We start from the raw sequence: 19193 nt of genomic DNA on the forward strand, positions 1-19193 counted from the left end.
TGAGGTCTAACCGCAACACTTGGTCGCCTCCTCCTCGACCACCTTGGGCGTCACAGGCCCCTGCGTCTGGCCCAGCACCACCCTGTACTGTCCCCAATCAAAGAACAGCTTCCCGAGGAACGCGCCAATGAAGATCGAAATAATCATGTACCCGTTATAATACATCGCAATCAACATGGTGATATACGCGACCCCGAACTGCGCGACATGCAGCACCGCCCGGATAATCTGCTGTAGTGGACTCGCCCGGTAGGTGACAACGCTCGCTGGTGCGCCGCAGACAAGCGGATCGTCAAGCTGTGTAATCGCATGCCGCTGGAATTGCCGCTGCAGCGATTCTTCGTAGTCTTTCGAGACCCGCCGCAGGAATTCGAGCGCCACGCCGAGCAGGGCCACGCCGATGCAGGAGACGGCGAACATGCCTTTTGTGGTGACGTGCCATGTGGACGAGAGGAAGCACGAGTCGATTGTGTTCCAGTTCCAGAGCATCGACTGGCAGAGATTAGCTGATGTCATCGGGGGGAGAGGCGGAGCGTACCCCGACGGAGCAGGAGGAGTTGGTGGCGGCGGCTGACATGTCCATGCCGGCCATGCGGGGGAGAAGGGCTGGGTGTTCCATGTTGATGTGAGTTGTAGATTTGGATGGGCAGGGCGGATGATGAAACAGGCACGTCGGGGGTTATAAGAGGCCGTCTGTTATCAGAAGAGCCGTCTGTTATAAGAAGAGGCGTCTTGGGTAGATTGGCTGCGGTGGGGCAAAAGCACTTTTGAGCACATTTTGGCCTTGGCAGTCTGCTGCAGCCAATAGGAGTGCCAGAAAGTAGCCCTAATCTGCTCAGGTGGAGCTGCATGATCCAGGTTGATGAGGTGAGTTCATGGCACCGCTCCGGCCCGCCAGGAACATTCGATTTATAAATACAAGCATTCCTGGACTGACAGCAGTGACACATTCCAGCTCGAGATGTCCAAACGCCACATCCAGGACTTCTCCCAGGACTCCCAGCTCGAGTACCACTGGGGGTATGCCTCGCGGCAGGTCCCCTGCGTCAACGATGTCGGCGCCTGCGAGTACCTCGACGCCGTCTACCACGAGCACGACCTGGGCATGCTGTATACCTTCATCCTCTGGGCCGTCATCTGCGGCCTTCTCTTCCTCTTCCTCCTCGGACGGACCCTCTTCCCTTTGACCCGATCCTCAACGCCCTCAACAACCACCGACACCAAAGAACTCTTCGAGAAACCACGACCCCAATCCGCCCTCTACCGTCTACGCACCTCCATCAAGTCCCTTTCCCGCCGCCACCTGCTCCCCGAGACCTTCCTCCCCTCCATCTTCGGCCACACCACCCGCCTCCAAGTCCTCACCCTGACCATCATCATCGCCTACCTCACAGTCTTCACTTTCGTCGGCATCACCTACAAAACATGGATGAGCCCCGTCAAGGACATGCCCGGCGTCTACAACACCCGCACCGGCCTGGGCCCCTGGTCCGACCGCATCGGCGTCATGGCCTTCGCCCTCACCCCCCTCGCCATCTTCCTCTCCTCCCGCGAGTCGTTACTCTCCCTAATCACCGGCATCCCCTACCACCACTTCATCTTCCTGCACCGCTGGCTCGGCTACATCATCTACATCCAGTCCACCCTCCACACAGTCGGCTGGACCATCATCGAGGGAAAACTCTACCAGCCACAACCCTCCGCCTGGAACGAATGGGTCAAGCAGACCTACATCATCTGGGGCATCGTCGCGATGATCCTGCTTTCGGTAATGGTGGCGCTCAGCACGCCCTACGGCATCCGCCTCACAGGCTACGAGGCCTTCCGCAAACTACACTACATCCTGGCGATGGTGTACATCGGCGCGTGCTGGGGGCACTGGGCGCAGCTGTACTGCTGGATGATCGCGAGTCTGATAGTGTGGTTTCTGGACCGGGGAATCCGGCTAATGCGCACGTTGACCATGCACCATTTCAACACGCCCAATACAAGCCACAGCTTCGGCATGCATACCCCGCACGCAAAGATGCACCTGTTCCACCGCGCCCACGACGGCGACATCGTCCGCCTCGACCTCCAGCATAACCACGACGAGTGGGAAATCGGCCAGCACTTCTTCCTCACCTTCCCGGCCCTGAGCATCTGGCAAAGCCACCCCATGACGCCGGCAAGTGTGCCAGGCGGGAACCCGCGCGGCCAGAACCACACGTATATCATTCGTGCGCGCAAGGGCATGACGAGGCAGCTTGCCGACCTCGCGCAGACGATCGACTCAACCCCGCTTGTCCTCAACGGACCATACGGCCAGTCTATCGTCAACACCGACTTCTACCGCACCGACGACACCAACGTCTTCTGCGTCGCCGGCGGCACGGGCGTCACCTTCGTGCTTCCCGTGCTCCTGACTCTGACAACGCGGCCCCGACGAGGCCTCGTCGAGTTCGTCTGGGTCGTCCGGCGCCAGGACGACATGGCCTGGATCGAAGGTGAGCTGGACAGTCTCAAGAAGGCTGCGGCGCGGGTATCGAATTTCCGTATCCGCATCTACGTGACTCGGGGTGTGCATGATGCAGGTGCCTCTTCAGCTCCACCGCCAGTATCATCCGAGGATCCGCTCTCGAAAGAAGCCGAGGCGATGGTTGCCTCGCAGACGCCATCCTCCCTCTCTACGCCCTCCCTATCGACATCGCCGCCGCCGGAACTCGACGAGAGCTCGACGTTCACCATCCACGCCCCCTCTTCGTCTGCGTCCCTGTCGCGCGGGAACACGCAGCATCCTGATCTCGGCGCGCAGGTGGCGGAGTTTGTAGCGCGCACTGTGGCGGGTCCCACGCGCGTTATTGCGAGTGGGCCGCTGGGTATGATTCGGGATTTACGCAGTGCTGTGGCAAGGTGTAATGATCCGGCGAGGGTGTGGAGGGGCGAGGAGCGGTTTGATGTGGCGCTTGTGCATGATGATCGGTTGGAGTTTTGAGAGAAAGTAGAAGCATGTAGAGCTGGACTCTGCTTGATGCTTGTATATAGAATGTGATGAATATACCCACTTGTTTCTCTTATTTTCAGTTGCGTTTGTTGCTGTATTGTTGTGGAAAACTGGTAGCGACTTGAACATATCCATACTCGGTTCCTTATAAAATGGCAAAGGCCGTGTTAACTCCAATGATGGTCAATGCCAATTGACTCCAGCTCAACCATCAAACGGAAGCCATACCTGCATACATGCAGCAAACGAACAAACAAACAAATATAGTACAATAAGAATAACAATACATGCTATAGTACAAACCCCGCACGTTGTAAGAGTCTGTCAACGCCAGAAGCGACCGCAGCCCTAGAACTTCGCGTTATTCGCACACGAGAAGCTCCTATGCCCCGAGTCCTCGTGCAGCGCCCGTCCAGAAACCCAGAGACCAAGTCCGCACTGCACATGCACATGGTTAGTCACAAGCTCTTATGGATGAAGGGGCACGCAAGACACACAATAGCAGCCGCAACGCCAATCATAAGCAGATTGACGACCGTCAGAAACACCTTCCTCGGCGTCCGGAACAGCCGGTCCTTGTTCAGGTACAGCCAGAACATCCCGTTGAAGCCGTAGGTGAACCACGACGCGAAGAGGGATGCCTGCCGGCGTCACAAATAACAATTAGCATTGGCCCATCCATTGCTAGTGGAAGAGGGGACGCACGATCAGACTAAGCAGGTTATTAAACACCGGGATCGCGGACGCAATCACCCACGCAACAACCCACGTCCCGAACGTAATAGCGACCCAGGACCCAACGGCAACAAGATCGTTCTTGTGGATCCGGTCTGTGCCCTTGAACAGCCGGACGTAGATGTACTTGCTTGCGACGTGGCCGTTGACGACGCCGCCGATGATGATCTACATGGATGTCATATCGTCAACACACTCTCTCAGACAAGGACCGTTGACACGGGACCGGGAAGGGCGGACGCACCGTCGGCAACGCAATCCCATACGCGATCTTCCCGATAATCGGACTCGCCGAGCCCAGCGCCGGACTCGTCACATTCGGTCCGGCGTAGCAGTATATCACCACCGCGCTGACAATGTACAGGATCGTGTCGGTGCCTTGGAGCAGGCAGAGCGATTTCGGGAACTCGCGCGGGTCTTTGAGCTCCGAGATGAAGCTGAAGAAGGCGACGTGGCCGGCTGACGTCGTTAGCATGAGTGCCATACCCTACCTTCCAAGGGATAAGTTAGTAGCATAGGTGGGAGACACACAGAACGAAAAGACAATATTGCACACCCCCAGAAACGCATGGTACAGGTTCGTATCCGCCACGGCCTGCAGCTCCCCCTTCCACGGCCTCTGCACGCCAACAGCAATCATGACAATGAGGACGGAGGAAAGGACGCTCAGGAACGCTGCACCCGTTAGCCCAACCACACGCGTACATGCAGGTGAAGAATGGATAGACGGGACATACACCCCACACTCAAATACGAAACCTTCGCACTACTCCTCGGCAAGCAAAGCCCATAGCTGATCACCAGCCCGACAACCCCAAACACAACCGTGCAAGTGCCATGCTCCGTAATCGTGTTCATGGCGACCGTGAACGTGAGCAGGTGCGACGCCATGATAAACACGATCAGCAGCAGCTGGCCCATGCCCAGGAACTCGCGCCCGAAACTGCCGGCCAGCACCTCGCCGGCGTCGGCCATGCTCTGCACGTGCGGGAACGACCACCGGAATTGGCCCATTGTGTAGCCCGTGTATGTGGACATCAGGCCGATGGCCACGAGGAGGATGATGGAGCTGGGAAGGTCAGTGGAGATAATTTGGGGGATGGGGGAGGGGAGGAGGGCTTACGGGACGAGACCTAGGGCTGCGACGACGCTGGGGAGGGACAGGATGCCGATTGAGACGGTTTCGGCGACCATGACTGCATGGTTAGTTTGCCTCCAGCTAGATACTAACATGGTAGCAGAAGGGAGGATGGACTCACGGAATCCGGCTTGCCTAGGAGGGTTAAGGTTAGTATTTTGATTGAAGATGGAAATGCAATGATAAGACCGGGGAAGGGCAGTGAGGAACGCACCACCAGCTCAGCACCTTGTACTTGATTTCCGCGTCTGCCTCGTCCCCAAAGACATCGTTTGGCAGGGTCTTGTCGTCGTTCTTCTCTGCGTCCTGCGCCTGCATGTCCTTGCCATCCCGCTCACGGTCATGGTCACGGTCATGGTCATGCTCATAGTCCATGGAGACGGGCCGGGAGAAGATCGACTGCGACATGACTGCGTTAATACTCGACAGCTATCTCCAATGAACCGCCAACCGTTTCCAACAGAAGGCCAATACTTAACCCTAGGTGGTATCAAGCTACCCTATCACCTCTCGATTCGGGAGACAGCTCGGAACCGCAATCTAATTCCGACAGCAAAGAGATTGTCGCTGTCACTGTCAGTCAGGCACGACACTGACACTGACACTGACAGCCTAGGTGACTCACGCCTACCCCGGGTTTTCGTCCGATCAGAAATCTCTGATGCCGGCTGTCCCACTCTGCCCAAACAGTTACCTAAGAGCCAAGGCCCAGGCTCCATGCTGCGGCGTGCCGAGGTATACAGAAGACTGCGTATGTGACTAACAGTGGAGAGGGCTGTGGGTCTTCCACGCTGTATACGCCAATAGAGACGACTTCTACGCCAATCGAGACGACTGCAGGAGGGCCGAGTCTAGAAGGGTCACGTGCCTCGATGCAGAGATGCCCCGGGTGGTATAGACAGTACGAGGGATAATGCCGACGCGAACTACATCCAGGCACGAATCGCCGAGCTAAGCAATCATGCGCTTTCACATAGGCATCATGGAAAACTATGGCGGGTGTGGCGACGATGTGGCACTTGCTGCCGGCTACCGGCCAGACTGCCTCCTCGCAGCTCCTGATGTCCAAGTTCCAACGTGTCGATGCTTTGGGGAGGGCGGCAGGCCATACCTACCTCATTCTTCCAAGTTCCGTAAGCATTGGTCCCATGCGTCACAGGACCCCTGACGAATGGGGGACAGAGTATATCGAACTGCAAGGTGGAGAAGGATTCCGCGTTACTATACCCAGCGGCCTCCACTGCCGGTTCTGGGAGTACGACATGCGCACTGTCTTGCTTCATCTGTCTGCGTTCTGGAAGACATGTGCAGCTGGCGCTGACGTTTGGCTTTATTGATTAGGAGCAATCATCAACGGGGGCACCGGCGAAATCCACTCCAGACTGTGCCGCAGTGAAGTCGCCAAGTGTAGGGCTACGAGGACAAAAAGGAGGGCAGAAGCAGCGCTGGCAGTATGATCTGCTGGAGACATTGCATTGCATTGCATGAGCGAGTCTGGTGCACCTATGTAGCAGACAGCGAGCTCGTGTGGCGAGGTACAACCCCCGGCCTATCATAGGTACAGGTACAGGGACAACGGATGCAGCGAGAATGGGAACAACGAGTATTATGGCACGCGGGCCGTCAACATTAGCCATACGTAGGGATCCCTGTCCTGGTCCTGCGAACGAACGGCGCATCTAGTAACCACTGTAGCCGCCGCCGCCGCCGCCGTAGCCACCGCCACCCCCACCAGCAGCATAGCCACCCCCGCCATACCCTGAGCCACCACCACCGGAGGGACGAGCATTCGCCAGGTTCACGCGGAGGCGTCGGCCGTCGAGGCTGCGTCTGTTAGTATCCGGTCTCAGGATCAAGGGACAAGGGACAAGGGCGACTCACTCCTGCTCGTTCAGCCCCTCGATGGCGGCCTGCGCCTCGCTCTCGCTGCCGAGGGTCACGAACCCGAAGCCGCGGCTGCGGCCGGTGTCGCGGTCGCGCATGACGATCTGGATGGTTGTTAGAGAGGCCTGCTGCACGGGAATAGGAGGGGTGTTTGGGTGCATACCGAGTCGACGACCTGGCCGAACTCCGAGAAGGCGGAGCGGAGGGTTTCGTCGGTGGTGTTCCACGAGAGGTTTCTGGTTGATAGCGAATTAGCAGAGCAGGAAAGGTGGTGATGGTGTTGATGACATACCCGACGTAGACTTTCGACATGGTGATTATGGTTGCGAGAGGAAACCTTGTCGAATGGATGGAAGTGTTGAGGAGCGTGGGCGGGGTGATAAGATAAACTCGAGGAGGGGTAATTGTTGCGTCAGGCGCGAATTCCGCCGGTCAGTGTGGGGTGACTCAGCGTCGTCTGATTAGCCGAGTCGCCGCTCATTGGTCAGGGCTGTGGGTCTGGATATATAACCTTGAGGCGGTGGGTGGCCAATGGGAAGCCAGGCCATTGTTACGGTACGAAATTCAGATCTGAATGGAAGAGCCTTGATTACAAGGCTCTAATCCAGGTAAACTAACCTTATCATAGAATAGCGATTAGTAGGTATCTTACCAAACAACCCCAGAGGCATTAAATACCTAACAGACTTGAGCTAACAGAGCCAACACCAACCCCCAACCCCCCACCAACATTCCCCAAACACAAACACCAACACGACACCACTAATGATACTCATAAAGCTGCCTCTGCGGCTCAACATCCCGTCTCAGAACCCACTTCTTCGCATACCACGGCAACATCTCCGCATAGTGCCTTGCATGCTGCCTCGTGGAGACCGAGAACACCTGGTCCAGCTCCTCCAAACTCAGGGCCTTCGTCTCGGGAAGACAAAAGTACGCCGTCACCCAGCCAAACACGTTCCACGCCGCATACCACCCGAACGCACCCGTTGGCGTGAATGCGTCGCGCAGTGGCAGCCACGTCAGCGAGACGATGAAGTTGAAGCCCCACGTTGTCGCGGTTGCGAAGGACATGCCGACGTCGCGGATGTACAGGGGCTGGAGGGGTCAGTACATACGTCGGAGAAAAGAAGGGGGGAAGGGACGCACGAATGCCTCAGCCGAGTACGTAAACGGCACCGGGCCCTCGCCGGGCGAGTACACGATCATGTAGAGGTATATACCGGCCGCAACCATACCGGTCCTCGTCTGCTCGTCGTCAATGTAGAACGAGAAGCCCGACCAGAAGAGGAAGATGGCCATGAAGGGGAACGTGGTGAGGAGGAGGTTGCGGCGGCCGAAGGTGTCGATTGTGTAGATTGCCGGCACGGCGAAGATCCAGTTTGTGATGCCGCAGCCTAGGCTGACGAGCAGGGCGTTCTCGCGGCTGAAGCCGGCGTCGGTGAACATCGACGAGGAGTAGTACATGATTGCGTTGACGCCGCAGAACTACGCGACTTTATTAGTGGATTGGAGATGGTGGTGGATGGGGACGGTACCTGCTGCATGAACATGACGAAGAAGGAAGACTGCGCGGCCCGTCGATTCCGAGGGATTGTGAACATTTCCAGCCAGAGGTGCTTGCCCGCGCGGAGCTTCTCTTCGACTTGCAGGGCGGCGTGGATGTAGTAGAGGTCGCGGGCGGCCTGGAGCTTGGAAGGACGTAGCTTGACCAGGGCGTCGTAGGCGGAGTGGTAGCGGTTCCGGATCATGTACCAGCGCGGGGACTCCGGGCAGAAGTAGACCTGTGCGCAGACGATCATCGGTCTGGGAGAGTTAGCGCGATAGCAGACATAGAGAGGGAGACGCACGGGATGGCGGTGACGCCGAACATCAAGCGCCAGTTCAGACCCTGCAGGCTGTCGCTGCTGACGTTCATGAAGGCCACGGATGAGATGTAGCCTGGCGCGTCAGCACGTCTCATCGTCACTGGGCGTTTACTCACCCAACATAATCCCAAACGCGGTCCAGGTCTGCCACTGCATGGCGAGAGCACCACGGATAGCGGTTGGAGCGCACTCGGCGGCGTAGACCGGGGTTGTAGTGGACTTTGCACCGACAGCGAGGCCCAGGAAGAAACGGCCGAGCACTATACAGGTAGGGCGTCAGTAAGTCAACCCCTATCCGAGTATGGGTGGGGAGACGAACGTAAGTTCCACCACGTGTGAGCAGCGCACATCCAGAACGTGGCGGCGAAGGAGATAAAGCACGAGATGAAGATGCAGCCTCGACGGCCGAAGTACCGGTTCAGGGGGGCGGTTGTCCAGCACCCGACCAGGCACGAGCAGAGGTAGGGGGCGCCGTTGATAAGGCCTTGCAGCCATCTGTTGGTGACGCCGAACTCGGGGAAGTAGAACCTAACTGTATTAGTGAATAGCCAAGAGTGGACTTCAATGTTAAGGCGTACTCCTGGGCTCCGTTGACGGCCGTCTGATCCATTCCTTGCACAATGGCACTTCCGGCGCAGAGGACTGTCTCTGTCAGTCGTTGCTAACACTAACAGGGAATGACGCACTAGTCATGAAGTACATCATAAACGGCTGATGCCACCGGTGCGTCTTCTCGCGTCGGAGGATGTTTTTGTCTTCCTCCGTCAACTCGGGCAGGTCTTCGAAGATCCTCGGGTCCTGGGCGACAAGAGCCCCCTTTCTGAGGTCAGGCAGGATATGCTCCAGGTCTTTCTCCCTGGCAAACCGCTCGACATCCTTGAGCAGCTGCTCGCGTGTGAAGACGGCCAAGGGGTTGTGCAGTTTTGTCTTCAGGGCTGCCTCTTCATCAGGTTGTTTCTTTTCGTTGGCCCATTCTCGGGCAACGTCGCCGTCTCTGCCTTGGCCGCTGGAGCTGGACGAGGACTCAACATGGTAGGAGTGCTGGCCTGGGGCCTCAACGTCAATCTCCTCCTTTTCTCGCATGGTGATTGTCGAGGCCTAGCGTGGGTTAGGGTTATTCACGTGAGGTCAGGGTTGTATGGGCAAATGAGAAAACCCGAGAAGAACGTCCCCACGGGGGAGATGGGCCTTTTATCGTTGATCTGCGACTACCAGGAGGCGCTTTAGCCCCCACACACCAGCTAAGGATCTGGGATGGCAGGGTTGCAATGAAGCGTGATGCCACTGGCGTCCTCCCCGCACCTTGACTGGTTCTTCCCCGGAACCAGCAGTTCTCTGGTTGTCGGGGTGCTGTTGCGCGTCATACTTCCCCAGTTGAGCGCAGCCAAGAGCAATGCGGGTCTTGGGGGATCGAGGGCTGCAGATGGGCTGGCTGGTGTGTCGCGGCGGTCGTCTCGGCATCAATTGGACTCGAGTCAGTTCATACGGCTAAGGGCATTTGGAGATTAGGGAGAAACTATCGGTGGGTGCAGATGGACCGAAAGGAGACGTGTCTACCATACCCTTTCCGTCCAGGTACGCTTGATCACAGTTCCTGAAGTATAGGTACTGTGCGTCACCTGCCAAGGCTGTCCAGGCAAAAGATGGCGGAGAGCAGGTTGAGTGACGAGCCTTCCAAGTAGCAAGTAGTCCAGCTGTCCTGACTCCTGAAATGCCTTGTGTCGTCCCCGGAAACAGCGACGTCAGCCCAGGGCCGTGGTGGTCGGGGGCCTGGGCATTCTGGGCGCCCAGCCCCCGGCACGCCACTCAGCGCCCCCGGATCCCGGCATTTATGGGGCTCCAAGCCGCCCAGTCCAAGGCATGCTCCTTTTCGCGGTCGGTGCGGATGATCATGACCTCGTTGGAAAGCACTGTGTGACTCGGCATCACCGTGTGTCGGGCAACATTACCCACGCCATCCTCGGCCAGCTTGGCCGTTGAAACCTCAGAGTGGTTGAAAATCCCTCATCGCTCATTGTTACTTGGGCCTGGCAGGGGCTCGTGTGACAGTTCGCCCAGATCCCGAGTCTCTGCGCTGTTCTCTTGGGGGTCTCGGTAACCGGCAAAGCACCAGGATCTCCGCATGGGCAGTCCGCCATTCTAAGTCTGCATATTGCTCTCATAGCCCCATGGAAATTTTCCAGCTGTATATTTGACCGGCAAGTCATCCTTTGAACGCGGAAGAAAGAAGCATTGGCGTGGCTTGGAACCGCCAGGGTCATTCCGCCCCAGCCTAAACGGATGCCTAGGCAAATGATGTCAACGGCGCCTTGACCCGGCTCATATCAGCCAGACACAAAGTCTCATTTAGCCAGCAGGCCGTTGTCAAAGCTCCCTTATCCCATACTGAGAATCCTGTTCCGAGCGGCGAAGTCAACGGAAAGGGCCGAAAGAAGCGTTGCCGGCGTAGATAGTGGATATGCACCTGTCAATACGTTGGGGGTATATATATCCCTATATAGAACTCGAATTCACATTCAAGGTACATGCTGTTCGTCGACTTAACCAGGTCGCTAGGTTCTTTCCCGAGGGTCGGTCTACACGAAAGCGTCACAGGTCCGGATAGGCAGGTACGTTCTCGGTGCTCCAGCTTGCATGTGGTCAGTTGCACCTTCCGACCCGGACTAGAAAGCTTCTACATACCATTTGAAGCCTACATCGCTAAAATCACACATGAATTTGATGGTACATTGCGCGCCTGCGCGCCTGCGCGCCTTATAACTGTCCGTTCCACATGATACAACGTACATCCCTGGTGCTAGTCCTCAACTCAACACCAATCAGCCTTCTTAGACAAGACAACCCTGCGGCCCGTAGTTCAATCCTTGCCCTCGTAGCACTTGAACGCACCCGTTTTATGAACGAGGCCATTGTCCGATGGCTTGCCGCCTGGTGCAGGCATATCCTTGGTGCTATCGCCATTGCAGGACATGGTACTACCATAGCCATGGATTAGTCCCAGACTCTTCAATAATCCAATAAGAGAAGTGCACAGGGCAGCATACCTCCAAAAACGGCAGTAGTAGCCATCAGGGATCTCGATGGAGAGAACACCGTCTGGGAAGTCGGAGGCATCCGTGACCTCTATTTGATATTGTGTTAGCGAAGGGTTCAGGAGGTAGTAGGTCTATAGAAGGGAGGAAAGGTAGCTTAAAGAGACGTACGGCATTCGTGCTGCGTCTCGATCTTCCGTGTAATGATGTTGTCGTCGCCGGCGTCGAGACGGACTGAGATGGTGTCGGTGTCGCGAAGGGCAAGAGTGTGTCCAGCACCGAGTTCGTTCATGTTGGGCTCGCTGGGCACAGCGACTGCTACGCTCGCGGCCGTAATTGTAGTAATAGCAGTGAGAAGTGGGAAATACATGGTGCTGATGTGTGATACCAGTACCGCTTGTCTGTACCGTTGATCGAGAAAGTAAGGTTGGATCTGCCGAGATCTGCAAGATGTTAAAATGCAGTCTAGGAGGGCCAGGGTGTTTCTTATATAGTGATCTCTTGTCCACATAGCTGGAGGGGACTTCCATCATGATTCCTGAGAATCGGGATCTATTCCAGCCCCTTTACTCCCCTGTTTGATCCAATCATAGTGGCAGTGTAGACAATGTTTCAGCTGACAGCTCCATAACCCAAAACAGATCCACTTTTGCCCCAGTCGTGGATTTTGACAGCACACTTGAAACAGCCCCGGATACTTCATGACGGCGAAACCAAAGGCTGCGGCTTGGCCGGAGGGTGTCAGGGTAGACTGCTACAGGTCAAGACTTCCTTGATCTGCGCAGATTTACATCAGTCGTGTTTCCTGCTTTACGGACCTTGAAGTAATGTACTGCGCCTAGTGCTCACATTAATGTTGATAAATTATCCCATGACCAGGGGTCTGGGGCTTGCTGCTGTTTGAAGTTATTACTATGTCCTATCTACTCGAAACGTGGATTAGTAAGTGAGCAGCTCAGCTCCGCGAGGCTCTAGACTTATATAGACCACTGTGGGTGTGTTGAGTACAGGCAGTCTAGACCTACAGTTGCAGTAGGCGTTCTTTGATGCCCGTACCCTAACTCTTCCGAACAACCTTGCCGTCGAGCCATGTATTAAAGCAGGATCGTAAGTGCAGGCACCATGGAAGCCAGTAACGGCCTCACTCATCTGCGTTTTTTAGTCTTACATTGCGCTCTTGGCAATACTGATCTTTTGAGTCTTGGATCTTTTGAGTCTTGGAGCGCAATGGGCTCGAATTATGATATGTCACTTGGAAGCAATCGCGGAGATGTCTAAATTCCACTATAATGGACTAATGCACCCAATGTTCAAAAGACCGCTGGAGACATAGTCATACCGGCCGATTCATCATCGCGCGGAAATACAGACAACATCATACTAAGCTATTACTAGCACAGCCCCGCCAGTTGGCGTCCTACAATATCACGTACACCTAATACGGTACCTACAGGAATCTACCCACGCACACAAAGCCCCTGATCACACGTATTCCCATAGCAGCAGTTCTCATCCGCAATGCAGGGTCCCAAATCCTCAGAGCAATTCGGCCAGTCACTATCGGTGCTGCGGCAGCGAGTGGCCGCGCAGTATCCGGAACAGCAGATGCTGGTGCCGGACTCACATTGTCCTGTGCTTTGTTAGGCAGACGTTAGATGGGAACTGGGTCCGCGGCACTCACCGTAGACGCCGATGCAGGTTGGGGTTGGTACGCAGGTGGTCACGACTGTGGACACGGGGGTTGTGAAGGTTTTGGTCACGCAGGTCTCGGTTCCGATGCAGGCGTCGTAGGCGCCGCAGCCTCCGCCGCCGTCTGGGGCGGGGCAGTTGGATGCACTTGAATCTAGAGAAAGAGGGAGGCTTTAGTGAGGGTATATCAAGAAAATGGAAATGTTGGAGGGGATACGTACAGGCCAGAGCGAGGTGCAGAGTGAACACGCGGAGCAAGTTTGAGAAATACATGACGGGCTGGGGGGATCAGGAGTTAGGTATGAAGAGCAGAAGAATAACGGCAGACGACTTCCATATGGCGAAAGCGAAGCAGGATTTATAGCAAGCAGGACGGGATGCCTGGTGCTTACTCCGGTTCACCTCGGGTCTCTGCCTTGTCCACCTTGTGCCAATGTCACACTGCAGCTGATCGCTGGAATGCGACGGGTTTGTAGGATAGAATTGCCCTATGGCGCTCAGACATGGTTAAGACCCTGGATAACGATCCAGTCATGTCTGCAAAAGGGCTGCAGTGTCTTATGGAGACAACGTGGCCTACGCAGTTGTCTCAGAGTTAGGGCTCGGATTGGACGAACTCAGTCCATGCGGACAAGCCCAGGCCCCTGCGCCAATGAACGATTTACCTCGTGCATCTGCAAAGAGTCGATTACGAGCAATGACGTTGCGCCTGGAACTGATATTCGGATTTGTGCAGTTCATGCTGCGATGGTGATGCAGGAAGATGCGTGTGGCTTCCATTGCTTTGCCATGCTCATCCAAAGTATCGGCATGGATCTCAAACAGACCCAGTACAACATAAAGGTTATTAGTAGCTTCACATGATTTGCGGATAGACTAGGACTCTGCAGTGTTTGAATGCTCGTGTCCTTCCCTGCAGGAATACGAGGTCAGCCACGTTCACCCCGCAAAATCTGAGACAACGGCGTCCTTCGAGGCGTCAGGAGACGACGGTACCTAAGTATAACTCAAAGGACTGCTCCCGCTAGGTTAGTAGGTTTCTAAGAGTTCGCATAATAATTGAAACCTGCATGTCGGGTGGCCAAATTGTGCCTCTCAACTGACAGCATGGGGGCGTGTGGACGCAGTGATTGCTCGATGTATAAATGTGCACTGACAGACTTGATGATAAGACATTGGAAAGCAGGGAGACATCCTTGAGTAAACTGGCACAACAGCCGTGACCCAGATTCTATATAGAACCTGCACGGTGTCAGATTGTCCTTCCCCGATCTACTGGAGGGCTCAGCGCCCCCTCTACCCTAATCCCGTCGCGCATACCATAGTAAGTAGCAGCAGAAAGGTTATTAACGAAATTTGCATTCTTAGACAGCACATCCTGCACCCCGCTATATCTGAGAAAACCCGTCCTTGAGGGATCATGGTACGTAGTGAACGGACGACGGGCAAGACCTCGTATCAAAAGCCCACCACCGACCATCCTGCAATACCGTAAACCGTCCAGCGGATGATTTGCGCGTAGTATCTACGGTGTCTAGTTCATCCTTGTGTGCTGAGACTCAGGCATTTTAGTTTTAGAATAAAACTATCTATCAGGTAGCCTGCGTATACCGTATGAGAATATTCAACGCTGGTCAACTCTTGTCCATCATACGTCCACATACCTATCTCCTCCCTCCCCCGGCACCCATCACCGTCCCCACTCCCCTCCCAGTATCCCTAGTACGTAGCAGCCGAAAGATTACTATCAAAGTCCGCATCCTTAAACGGCACATTCGCACTCCCAAAGTCCGTATCCTCCAGCGCTGTCCTAGCCGCACTCGGCAAACTCTCCCACGCAATCAGCGGCTGCGTCCCGCCCACCGTGCTCGTCAGCCCCATCTGATGATTCACCGGCCAATCGCTATAATACCGGATGAGCGGGTGCGTGCCGCTCAGCGTGTACCCGTCCGTACTGCAGTCCCAGTCGCCGTGCGCGCTGGGGCACACGGCGAGGATGTTGTCCGCGGAAGTCGAAGCCGCGTCGGAAAGCCACACGATCACGCCCTCCCAGTCGTGCCGGTGGCCCAGCCCCGTGCTCGGCGAGTCCTTGGGGAAGTACCAGCTGTACATGATGGCTGCGCCGTATGTGCCGTCTGTGCCGGAGGCCATTGTTGAGCGGGCGTAGATCTGCCCTGTGCTTGAGGAGCAGTCCGACGAGGAGCCGCCGGTGGGTTCGAGGCCGCCGCTTGTGTTGCCTGACAGCGTCAGCTTCATGTCTTCGTTCGAAGGGGTGGGTGATATAAAGATAGTGGATACCTTCGGCGTCTACCGCGGGAAACGGGACACAGCCGTTCACGACGTACAGGTACGGCTTGTAGGCGAGGTACATGTCGCCGATGGTGGAGTCGGGGACGGTCTCGGAGAAGCCGACGACGGCGTCGTGGTCGATGACGGCGCGGGAGACGAGCGCATTAGGGGACAATGGAAGAGCTGCTGCTGATGCAGCGAGGGAGGCGAGGAGGGCGGCTGAGACCATCTTGACCGTGGACGTCGCTTTGGCCTGAGGACGGGGACTGGGGGGCTGATTGTTGCTGGGATGATTGTCGAACTTATGGGAGTGTGCCGAGCTATTTATATCGATTCCAAATCATGACAGGAGGTGTCTGTCACTCCTGTCAAGTTCTGCACCCGTTCTTCACCTATCTTAGTTCTGCATGGGGCAGTGGGACCGACATGTCGATCACGGCACTCAGCCACAAATAGGCCTGTCATAAACAGAAACTAGTCAAGGAACGCGCGGACAGGGCCATTGAACGCTGCCGCCAAGAAGAACCGGTGGAAACGTGCCTGAGCACTGCACCACCAACGGAAGAATCCCCTATATTAACCCTATACGCCACGGAGCCAAACCAAGCTTCTGACCTGCCTCCGCAGGAGAAACACCCCAGTCAGTGCTTGCCCCGCGGCCCCGTGCGTGCCATTAATCTATTCTGCAGGCTAAGCTGCCATGTATATACTACCTAAGTTGATAAGCATGCACAAGGGCCAGGGCCAGGGCTACGGCAGGGGCCTCGCCTACGGCAGACAACTCAACAAATCACCCAGCGTTTCCAACACAACCCCCTGCGCCGCTGCATCGGCATCCGTCTTATCAGGCGCCCCAACCGAAATACTAACGTAGCAGCCGTCCGCACCAACAACACTGCTCTCCGTAGGCAGCCGAGTCCCCCCGCACGTCTCGACGTCCTCGCCCGAGAGAAGCGGAACCGCCGTGAAGATCCGGCTGAGCACGAAACGGAAGTCGTCGGGGCTCGTGCACCCCTCAATAGTCGGGAAGTTGACATTCAGCCACACGTTCTCGGGAAGGTACGGTGTCCCACCGCTCACCACCCTCTCAGCAACTTTCGCCGCAAGGTCCGCGTAAATGGCGCTATACGCCGGGACATCCGCGTCCCACGCCGTCGGCGACCCGTCGGCGCCTGAAAACGCGATCGCGGGGATCCCCGTGCTTGACGCGTAGTGCGCTGCGCCGACGGTGCCGGAGACGTACACGGCCAGACCGAGGTTACTGCCGACGTTTGGGCCCGTGATGGCCAGGTCGGGGGGTGCATTGAGTAGATTTGGAGACAGCGTGTCGATGCCGTATGCGATCGAGGTGACGGGGTACGAGTTTACCCAGTTGAGGCGCGGGTCGGAGGCGTTGGACCCGGTTGGGCCGCCTGCTGTGCAACTGGAGAATTGGCATGCGGTGGTTCGGGAGGTGGGCGCTTCGTCGCTTGAGCCTGGGTGTTGGGTTAGCGGTGGGTTCGAACTTCGGGTTGAGGTGAGGGCGTACCGGAGCCGCTCTTGTTCTCTGCGGGTGCGGAGAGGACGACTGAGTGGCCGGCGGTGGTGAGGGCGTTGAATAGCTGTCTGATGTTGATTTCGGCCCAGCCGTCGTCGTTGGAGGAGATGATGTTGATGGCGGATGTCAGCGGGAGGGCTGCGAGGGCCAGAAGGGTTAAAGGAGAGCGCATGGTGAATTTGGCGGTGCTGATTTGAGGGCTGGTGTTGGAGCGGTTTGTGCTGTCGGCGACGATTGAGAATTTATCTAGATATCTGGAAGTATCGCCGAGTCTGCAGGTAAGCGAGGCGTAAATGAGCCGGGGTTGCATGACGATCGTTGGAGGTGCTCGGGGCTTTACGGGCCATAGATCTCGCCACGTGGGATCATCAGGCACATTACAGGCTTCTGCAGACCAGGGAATCCTTTACGCGAGGTATGCCAGTGGTTGCTTAGCGTGGGGGATAACCAAGTAGGTCAAACGTCCGAATCATTACAGAGCTGGGAGGATAGAAAGTAGACGGGTCATGTCATTCGGCACCGGCGGATGCCTCTGGTAATGCATTGTAGATGCCAGGAGTATAGATGATAAGTATCAATATCCATCTACTCTGGTCAACTGCCGGTGTACGATATCGGCTCCATGCGGAGTCCGTTTTTCGACCAGGCGACGCCCCCGTAGGGGTTGGTTGTGACCAAGCAACGCGGGTAGAGATGCTCTGGGCGCCGCCCACTTGCTGTATAAATGGGAGTCGGTAGGAGGACAGGTAATGCCGTGGACTCAACGCTCGAGTCAACTCTCCGTGTCAGACTCCTTTGCCTCGTTCTGCGCTTTGACTTCCTGTAACGTCTGAAGAATCGTGTCCAGCTTCGAATTCATCTCTCTCCTGACCTCAATGAGTTCTCTTCGCGCTGCTTGCACGTCCATCCTCAAACTCCGAATGTCCACTTTCAGCGTCTGAAACTCCGCCATCGTAGGCCCGCTCGGTATCGTCGGTATAGCGCTCGGTTGCGGTGGGTAAGTAGGAAAAGAAATGGGCTGAGGCTGTTGTTGAGTTGCTGGCTGTGAAACGGGTTGCGAGGTATGCGCGGCTTCTTGCGGCTTCGGTCGCTTCGCATTCGAATCGTTCGTAGGTTCCGGGCCGGGTCGTTTCAGCGGTTGAGCAGGCGACGCGATAGTCCCCCCGGGCGGAGCGTCGGTAAACGAGATCCATTTGTCCGTTGCAAGCACAAGTTCAGTCATCGGTTGTTCCTTTTTCTTTCCCGCCGCGACATCCCGGCGACGTTCGCGCCGCTCAGCGACCAGCTCCTCGACGATCTGGCGACACGACTGCCACGAGAAGTTGCGCTTGATCTGTCGTTTCAGACTCGTCGCGACGCAGTACCAGAACCGCTGCGGGTTATCGTGGTACAAGCTTTGGTATTCCAAGCAGCAGTTCACCAGGATGAGGGTCTCGCTCTCTTGTAGTTTCCTCCCGCGACGCTTCGTCATGGGCGACCCTTGCGCTGGAGAGTTGTGGCTCTGCGGCGTCTGTGCCTTTGCGACTCCATTTTCCTTGTTGTCTTGTGGCGTTGAGTGTGGTTGTGAGGGTGGCTGGGGAGGCGGTTGTGAGGAAGGTTGCGACGGGGTTTGCGGAGGGATATATGGCTGAAAACCAGGAGGATAAGGGTGGTAGGGCGCAAGGTAGTTGGCGTTGTTGGTGTGGTGGACAAGCTGCGGACTCGGCTGGGGCGGCGTTGGTTGGGGAGGAGGAGCGACGGTCTTGCTGAGGCGATAGATCGGAGTGCGGCCAGACAGATCGGGGGGCTTTGTGAACTTGACATGAGCCATGGCCATAGTGCAGGAGGGACGCGGTGGCTGGAGATCGGCCGGTGGTGGAGGTGGAGTGATGATCGCAGACGCGCAATCCGGTGACTCGCGTCGCCCGGGAAGACGTTGTTCCGGCCTCTTTATCTAGGAAAGCGCCAAGGCAGCTCACAACTTTATCATGGCTGTGGCACTTGAGTTATTCTACAGTATACCAGCACGGCGATGAATAGGAATTCAATATAGAAACAG

The 19193-nt window shown here is 56.3% G+C and overlaps 10 protein-coding genes across 10 annotated transcripts; 1 reads left to right on the forward strand and 9 right to left on the reverse strand.

Moving 5' to 3' along the window:
• Positions 1-6: 6 nt before the first annotated feature.
• Positions 7-619, reverse strand: DSM5745_03598 (copper transporter family protein; the record flags this gene model as incomplete). Its single annotated transcript, XM_026745614.1, has 2 exons — positions 7-492; positions 539-619. The coding sequence occupies 2 exons, from the start codon at positions 617-619 to the stop codon at positions 7-9; spliced, it is 567 nt and encodes a 188-aa protein (XP_026606480.1).
• Positions 620-961: 342 nt separating this feature from the next.
• DSM5745_03599 (ferric reductase family protein) lies at positions 962-2974 on the forward strand (the record flags this gene model as incomplete). Its single annotated transcript, XM_026745615.1, has 1 exon — positions 962-2974. One exon carries the CDS (start codon positions 962-964, stop codon positions 2972-2974), a length of 2013 nt encoding a protein of 670 aa, XP_026606481.1.
• A 357-nt stretch (positions 2975-3331) lies between these two features.
• Positions 3332-5264, reverse strand: DSM5745_03600 (Neutral amino acid transporter; the record flags this gene model as incomplete). Its single annotated transcript, XM_026745616.1, has 9 exons — positions 3332-3421; positions 3481-3624; positions 3689-3886; positions 3963-4177; positions 4250-4393; positions 4456-4787; positions 4842-4914; positions 4978-4991; positions 5071-5264. The coding sequence occupies 9 exons, from the start codon at positions 5262-5264 to the stop codon at positions 3332-3334; spliced, it is 1404 nt and encodes a 467-aa protein (XP_026606482.1).
• Positions 5265-6535: 1271 nt separating this feature from the next.
• DSM5745_03601 (RNA recognition motif domain-containing protein) lies at positions 6536-7052 on the reverse strand (the record flags this gene model as incomplete). Its single annotated transcript, XM_026745617.1, has 4 exons — positions 6536-6680; positions 6738-6844; positions 6904-6976; positions 7033-7052. 4 exons carry the CDS (start codon positions 7050-7052, stop codon positions 6536-6538), a joined length of 345 nt encoding a protein of 114 aa, XP_026606483.1.
• Positions 7053-7502: 450 nt separating this feature from the next.
• Positions 7503-9691, reverse strand: DSM5745_03602 (sugar porter family MFS transporter; the record flags this gene model as incomplete). Its single annotated transcript, XM_026745618.1, has 8 exons — positions 7503-7838; positions 7890-8228; positions 8279-8546; positions 8591-8681; positions 8725-8868; positions 8928-9136; positions 9187-9250; positions 9295-9691. 8 exons carry the CDS (start codon positions 9689-9691, stop codon positions 7503-7505), a joined length of 1848 nt encoding a protein of 615 aa, XP_026606484.1.
• Positions 9692-11465: 1774 nt separating this feature from the next.
• Positions 11466-12010, reverse strand: DSM5745_03603 (uncharacterized protein; the record flags this gene model as incomplete). The annotated part of the gene is made up of 3 exons (XM_026745619.1): positions 11466-11583; positions 11653-11731; positions 11812-12010. The coding sequence occupies 3 exons, from the start codon at positions 12008-12010 to the stop codon at positions 11466-11468; spliced, it is 396 nt and encodes a 131-aa protein (XP_026606485.1).
• A 1077-nt stretch (positions 12011-13087) lies between these two features.
• On the reverse strand, positions 13088-13602 carry DSM5745_03604 (uncharacterized protein; the record flags this gene model as incomplete). The annotated part of the gene is made up of 3 exons (XM_026745620.1): positions 13088-13275; positions 13322-13483; positions 13551-13602. The coding sequence occupies 3 exons, from the start codon at positions 13600-13602 to the stop codon at positions 13088-13090; spliced, it is 402 nt and encodes a 133-aa protein (XP_026606486.1).
• Positions 13603-15048: 1446 nt separating this feature from the next.
• On the reverse strand, positions 15049-15847 carry DSM5745_03605 (NPP1 family protein; the record flags this gene model as incomplete). Its single annotated transcript, XM_026745621.1, has 2 exons — positions 15049-15566; positions 15628-15847. 2 exons carry the CDS (start codon positions 15845-15847, stop codon positions 15049-15051), a joined length of 738 nt encoding a protein of 245 aa, XP_026606487.1.
• Positions 15848-16386: 539 nt separating this feature from the next.
• Positions 16387-17465, reverse strand: DSM5745_03606 (5'/3'-nucleotidase SurE; the record flags this gene model as incomplete). The annotated part of the gene is made up of 2 exons (XM_026745622.1): positions 16387-17093; positions 17147-17465. The coding sequence occupies 2 exons, from the start codon at positions 17463-17465 to the stop codon at positions 16387-16389; spliced, it is 1026 nt and encodes a 341-aa protein (XP_026606488.1).
• Positions 17466-17927: 462 nt separating this feature from the next.
• Positions 17928-18971, reverse strand: DSM5745_03607 (uncharacterized protein; the record flags this gene model as incomplete). The annotated part of the gene is made up of 1 exon (XM_026745623.1): positions 17928-18971. The coding sequence occupies one exon, from the start codon at positions 18969-18971 to the stop codon at positions 17928-17930; it is 1044 nt and encodes a 347-aa protein (XP_026606489.1).
• Positions 18972-19193: the final 222 nt, after the last annotated feature.

Source organism: Aspergillus mulundensis (assembly GCF_003369625.1).
Source record: "Aspergillus mulundensis strain DSM 5745 chromosome Unknown scaffold_2, whole genome shotgun sequence".
NCBI classification, from domain to species: domain Eukaryota; kingdom Fungi; phylum Ascomycota; class Eurotiomycetes; order Eurotiales; family Aspergillaceae; genus Aspergillus; species Aspergillus mulundensis.